Here is a 7030-nt window from a genome sequence, read left to right on the forward strand (position 1 = left end):
TCCGCTCCATGTTACAAGAGAACACACACTAAATAGCAGGCGATTTGGCCAAGCCGCGACTGCTCGCCTGGCTCGAAGCCGTGACGTCTTTGTTCCTGATTGGTCGACGAAGGCACGCTCCCACCCCATACGTCTGCTGATACGTTGTAGCTCAGAGGCAGCTGCCATTGGCTGGCCCGAGCCAGGGAGTAGGAATGCTAGCGGTTGCTAAGCGACCGCGTAACCGCTGAGAAGAGAAGGGGAGGAAAGGCCGCCGAGCTCGCGTGAAGTATTTGCCGAGAACTCGTTGTCAAGGGTAAGTATTGGCTCCGACTTGCGCGGAAATTTGTTGTGGGGGTCTCAGTTTTGGCCGGTCCTACGACAGCCGACATAGCGGAGAAGGAATCGTGATGCTTGAATGAATCGGTAAATATGAACGGCTCTTTATTTCTTTTCTTCCCGCCCCTTAAAAATAAACGCTGCTGATTGGGTGTCCGCGCGGCGCCGCCCACAGACTCGCCCCGCCCTCTTAGCATTCTAGCCCCGCTTTCAAATTCGCCTCTGGAGACTGAAAGTCGCGTTTCGTGCTGTGAGGTCGTTGATTTGTAGTCTGGTGTTTTGTGTGTGGGGTTGGCCTCTTCCAATGAGGGTGCTTAGCAGCGGTCCTTTCTTTATTTCCTTCAGAGCAATAGCGAAAGTATTGGGTATGATCTAGAAAGAATGTTCCGTGTCGTAAAGTGTACTTTCATCGGAATCAAAACGTCGGGTGGGATCATAGGACGCGTTATCGCGACACCACTAGACTGTACAGCTCAGTATTGCCCTCCAGGTGTTTTGGGCGACGGTCCCATCAGTCCCAGCCAGCACAGCCAATGGTCAGGAATGCTGGAAGCTGTCATCCAAAACGTTTGACTGATTTACTCCAACTAAGGCTGCGTTTCTACTTCCCAATCCATTTATTGGGACTTTGCTGTAAAGCGTAGCAGTTCTCAGGCGTTTCATATATGGGTCTTTCCCTGCCTTTCATGAAGATGCCTTGGGAAACAAGCCTCCGAGTTTTTGCTGCTGATGTACAGATTAAATGCCCACGGACATATATTAGGCAATGGTATGAGTGCTATATGCCTTCTTAAAAATGCACAAATGATTGATTTTATGCATTTTAGTTGACTTATTTATGTGATGTACACATACAGATGTATGCCTGCCTAAATTATTTCAGGTAGTGCACAGAAAAATGTACCACCAGGCATTTTACTGAAGGTAGAACTGCGCAATTGTTGACATGGTAGGCTTCCAATTTAAATGTGAAGCACAAACCAGGAAAAAGTGACACATAGAATAACATAACATACAGATAGCAGCATACTTAAAGAAGTACATTGTGTGAGTTTTAATTTTTATTTTTTAGGTTCGAGCATTTTTTGCTCACAAAACTTGCTTGTGATGTGTCATTTCACGTCATGCCCACATTAACTTTGCTAGTTTAAAATTGAGCTACTTTCCCTGTTACTCCTGTTTCATTTCTCCTGCATCATTTTATCATGCATCAGTAAGCATTTTTCCCTATGAACACCCAGCCAGCTGCAGCTGCTTATGTAACTTGAAGATAGCTTGTCTACAGCTGTGTGCAGGTGGTCTTTCTGCCAACCAGAGTAGGACTTAAAATGCAGATAAAAGAAATAATGAGCAGAGGAAACAAAGTGCCTCATTTCTCTGCTTCAGGTTGCACAGTCTGTCTCTAAGTATTTCAAAACAGAGCTATGACTGATTTTTTCACATTTCAAAAATGTAACTATTCTGGAGATATGCCTTGATTTTTAATCAGTAGCTTTCCCTAGAAGCAAAAATGACAGAACTGAGTATGTCATACTTTGGACACATCATGAGAAGGCAAGATCCCCTGGAGGGGATTCCTACAATCATGCTAGGGAAAGCAAAAGGAATGCCAAATAGGAGATGGATTGACTACATTAGGGAAGCCACAGACTTGACTTTAAAACAACTAGGCTGGGATATAATGGCCAGAACATTTGGAGGGCCACAATCTTGAGATTATCAGAGCTGAGCAGGGCTGTCAAGGCCAGAACATTGCAGATGGCTTTCATTCTTGGGTTGTCATAAGTTGGAGCTGACTTGACATCACATAACAACAAGAAGTTTCTCTATACTACTGCCCTGCATCTACAGTTTCAGTTATGCTGCATTCATTGTATCAGCACTGGGAGTCAGCCTCCATGAAATGTAGCTTTGGATGAACCCAGATAAGGGTGCAATCATCTGGCCCCTAGACATTATCTAAGGGGCCACAGGATAAGATACTCTTCCAAGGTTGGGGACAGCATTTCAACCTGAGAAGGGGAATCGGAGATCAGCCTCCTCCCCTGCCTCCTTGCATCCCTCTTGGAAAAGGGGGCATTTTGGTAGGTGGGATGTGGAAGAAACTGGAGAGAACAGGATGTAAGTTATCTGAGACCTCTCCAGCTTCCTTCACTCTGCCTTTGAAGTGTCACTGCTAGACCAGTAACATAGTTTGTAAAGTGAAAAATGCAGGCTGGGGGAACAGGGAGGTGGCAACTGCTTCCACTCCTCCTTTTGCTCAGCACTGGATGATCAGAAGCCTCTGAGCTTGAGAGCTGTTGCATCACCAAAGCAATAATCAATAAGATTGTTCCCTAAAACTATAATTTTGAGAGAATGAGTGGTATGTAATATTACAGTGGTATGTAAATCCAATGTAGAACTAGATTTGCTTGTGGAAAGAAGCAAAATGATAAGATTCACATTCAGTGTGTATGTGGGCGGGGGGAAGGTGAAAACAGTCTTGTTATTTTAGGTTAGAATAGGTTGCTATTTATTTTCATGTTTGTTTTTGCAGGAGTTCTTATGGAAAACCCTGTTGTGTTCATGGATAGTAAGGATGTGTCATGTACATCTTTCCCCTCTGATGAAGCACACATGATAGATGAGCCAGGTTCATCCTGCAGTAGGGAAGTAGATCGTCTTGATGACAGGTAAGTGGTGATTATCAGGTTCATCTACCATTAAAGTCCAGATCTGCTCTTCAGTGACGAATTTTCGTCATCTTGTAGATGATATAAGTAAATGTTAATCCTTCATATCTCAAAGGCTTTGGATGAATAGTAGCATTAAAAAGCCTTGGATGATGATGTTGAAATCCTCCAAGTTGTTGGTTCCAGAGGAGTTTCAATGTTTATGCCAAGGCTGCTGGATCAGAGGTAGCTGACATACTTTGCATGTGATTTTTCTCAGCTGGGCAAGAAGAGGATGATTTGAGGGTGATAAGCAAGAACTTACCACCATTCCCTTGATGTGATCGGATCACCTGATAACTGTCAATAGCTTTTCCCCTCTGCAGAGGCAGGGGACCAGTAAGATGGTCTTCTCCAGAGGCTGACACATCCAGTTGATTTCCAATTGGCACTGGGGGATTTTCCTGTTAACAAGACGTGTATGCCTCTGAAAGCCCCGGCCAACCTGTGAAATATGAAGATGACTAGAGCAGTTCACATAGCTACTCATGAGCATCCTCTTACTTAGCAGAGTTCAGATGGCTCCATGTATACTCTGGAACTGAGGGCAATGAAGCAAGCTGAGGGACAATTAGAATGCAGGGAAGACTCCTGGTGAATGTAATCAACATAGTATCAAATCTATTTAGTGACAATCACTCTTTTACTGCCTCCATTATGTCATCCCCATGCTAACCAGCAGAACTTTTATAGGTAGTTTTCTAGGCCTGTTGCACAGTGGCCCAAAGGAGGTGGTTGAACTCTCAGCAGCCTATGGTAATATCTTTGCTTGAAATCTTGAGGATATAATTTTTACATTCATTCCTCAGTACTTTAATTCTCCTGTTTAGCAGCCAGATCTTGTGGGAGTCCACAAAACAGTTTGGTCCAGTATTATTGGATGAATTTCAGTTAATATGGCTTGAGGACATGGAAAAGATGCTTGGACTGATAGGTCTGCTTGCATGTTGGATCCTTGACCTTCATGGCCATATTAGCAGAGATGGGACAGCAGGTTGGACCAGAGAGGTCATAAATCCTTATAAGATGGAGTGGCCCTGGGTCACCTGAAAGAGTCATCAGGTCACCACCACCACCACAATGCATTTCTTTCCTGCCTTCTCATGAGGAACCCAAGGCATCCTATATAACTCTATTTTATCTTCACAACAACTACCCTGTGAGGTAGTTAGTCTGAAAATGACTGACTGACCCAAAGTCACTTAGTGAGCTTTATGACTGAGCGGGGACTTGAACCCAGATCTCTCAGGTCCCCAGTCTGACAATCAAACCAACTCACCACACTTGTCCTTCCCCCAGATCCGGAAGAGCTGAATGGTTATAGGCCAATTGCACATACCCCTTTTCTGGGAAAATCATTAATTGCATCAGATCCAGGCATTTTTCAATGAGACTAATTTTCTGGCTCTATTTCAGTCATGGTTCAGCCACAAATTTGGTATTGAGAGGCTGCCTTGGTTGCCCTATATGTTGGGAAAGAGAACCAGGGAAAGTATGTCCCTGTTGATACTCCTTGATCTCTCCACAGCATTCAGTACCCACAAACATCATATCCTGTCATAGTAGCTGTCCATTTTGTGAATTGAATGCACTGCTTTCAAGTAATTCCTTTCCTATTTGAATGGTCCTTTCCAGAGGGTAGGACCTGGGAGTTATTGCTTGGCTCCCTGGTGTCTCCAGTTTGGGCTTCCACAGAGCTCAAGTCTATCTACTGTGTTGTTTAGCATCTATAGCACGGGTCTCAAACTCAACTTACCTGGGGGCCACTGGAAGTAGAGTCTGAGTGAGGCTGGGCCGCATCAAGTATTCCACCACCACGGTGGTGGTGGGCCGCTCATCCCGTGGCTGGCCTGGGCGCCGCCAGCACTTTGAAGGCCACAGGGCCCCTCCCCCGTGCCCCACCCATCCCGGCAATTGGCCCGTGGGCCGCAAGTTTGAGACCCCTGATCTATAGGAAGATGCTTTGTGGGGTAGTCCAGCATTTTGGGGTGAATCCACGGATTGACTTCCAGGCAAGAAATGGAAGTAAATTAATGCCTGCTCAGGAATTATATACCACATCCTAACAGCCCAATTTCCCCTCCCAAAGATCCTGTTTGGATGTATAGGGAAATTACCCCTCCACTGCAAAAATGATTCCAAAGGAAGAGGGAATTATTTTCCAAGGATGCACGCCCTATGAAATTCTTCTACAATACTGTCAGCTCCTCTTGCCTGCCAAAAAGAGCCTGCAGGAGGGAAAGCCTACCATCTTTCAGCAAGTTAGCCCCTTTTTGACCAAGGCAGGCATGTTAGGAGGCAGGATCTGTCCTGCAAATGTAATGGGCTCTTCCACTCATTTATTATGTCTGCTTCTTATCATTCCACAGAGGCACAAATATGTCTTCTTGTTTAGCTGCGCCTTGAATCTTACCCTGAAGGTCCTAACTAACTATAATGAGTTGATTGTGTACAGACATTTCATAGCATCTTTGAACATCCATATGCAGTCAACATTCTGAGTTTTTGTACATATAATTGCATTCTTTTAAATTACCTTTAGCAAATTAACTGGTGATGCCTCTGGAGCCACAGCCAATAATGACATCAAACCAAAGTCCATTTATCGTGCCAAAACATGGTCAGATGAAGTTGAGAATCTTTACAGATTTCAGCAGGCTGGATATAGAGATGAAATTGAATATAAACAAGTGAAACATGTTGATATGGTAAGACTTGAAAGTTATACAAATATTATGTACTTTGGCAGTAAATACTCCTAAAGTATTGCATATAATAAACTAACCTGGATACTGTGATCAATATCAGAGGTGCTCTTCAATGGGATCATGTCAAAATTATATATAAATACTACGTAAAATTGTAGTATTTTGGTTGAGATCCAAAATGTTGCATAACTCATTCTACATACTCAGGACCACTTTAGCCTGGTATTTCTCAAACATCAGCCCCCTGCTACCTGGCACACAGCAAACTACCTTTTAATTTGGAGGGACTTTCAGAAGCAATTTATAATATGGTGTTGCAGATGGTAGGGTCTGCTGTTCAAAGAACAGAAATCCCACTAGGAATGACCAAGCCCTTTGGAGCAACTGAAGTAGCTCTTTGGCTCCCTTCCATCATAACTAGGAAAATGCAGAAATGGCTCTTTATGTCATGAATCCATGATAAATAGATTCTCCCTGCCTTTTAAGAAACTGAATAACTGATATTTATTTACACAATGATTAGAGGTTCTGCTTTGCTTGACTAATCAACAGGAATTTCCCACAAATGGACAAGAACAAAAGGAGAATTCTGTGATTAGAGCTGCATCTCATATATATAGTACAGTTGGAATTTGGCCAAGGTTTGCATGCAGATCTTCCTGCCAGAGGAATTGCTGTGGCAGGGTGCCCTTCCTGCAGCCATGAAATGAAATTATAGTGTAAAGAGACAGTTCTTAGGATACTTTGATGTTGATCAGCAGCAAACTGAGGTCATCTTACTCATGAAGGTTGAGCAATTAAACTGTTTCCTCCCCAGAGGAATGTCATGTGCCGCATAGGCTGTGTTCATGTCCTCTAGCATTTCATTTTGAAGAAACCATTGGATGACATTGCCCTATCAAGGTGAGAATTTCATACAATTGCAGTCATCAATGTCCCTTTTGTCACCCTCACCCTATGTTGAAAAAGGTGAGATTTCAGTAAGGACTGAGTTGGCCCATTTTGCCTTAGTTTCTGGCCCTCAGAGCATGCTTTTCTACTTGCTCAACCATTCCGATCCCAAAGAAGGGCAATGCCAAAGAATGTTCAAACTACCGCACCATTGCACTCATTTCACATGCTAGCAAAGTTATGCTCAAAATCCTACAAGCTAGGCTCCAGCAGTATGTGGACTGAGAACTACCAGAAGTACAGGCAGGATTTCGAAGAGGCAGAGGAACTAGAGATCAAATTGCCAACATACGCTGGATCATGGAGAAAGCTAGTGAGTTCCAGAAAAACATCTACTTC

The 7030-nt window shown here is 43.8% G+C and overlaps 1 protein-coding gene across 1 annotated transcript in view; it reads left to right on the forward strand.

The window, feature by feature from the left end:
• Nucleotides 1-2774: 2774 nt before the first annotated feature.
• Nucleotides 2775-7030, forward strand: part of MEIG1 (meiosis/spermiogenesis associated 1) — a 7315-nt gene continuing 3059 nt past the window's right edge. Inside the window, exons 1-2 of the mRNA XM_044423505.1 lie at nucleotides 2775-2993; nucleotides 5575-5740. Of these exons, the coding sequence (XP_044279440.1) occupies nucleotides 2842-2993; nucleotides 5575-5740 (318 nt within the window). The 5' untranslated portion in view covers nucleotides 2775-2841. The remainder of the gene's footprint in view (nucleotides 2994-5574; nucleotides 5741-7030) is intronic.

Source organism: Varanus komodoensis, unplaced genomic scaffold (assembly GCF_004798865.1).
Source record: "Varanus komodoensis strain SLA01 unplaced genomic scaffold, ASM479886v1 scaffold13_3, whole genome shotgun sequence".
Classification (NCBI taxonomy): domain Eukaryota; kingdom Metazoa; phylum Chordata; class Lepidosauria; order Squamata; family Varanidae; genus Varanus; species Varanus komodoensis.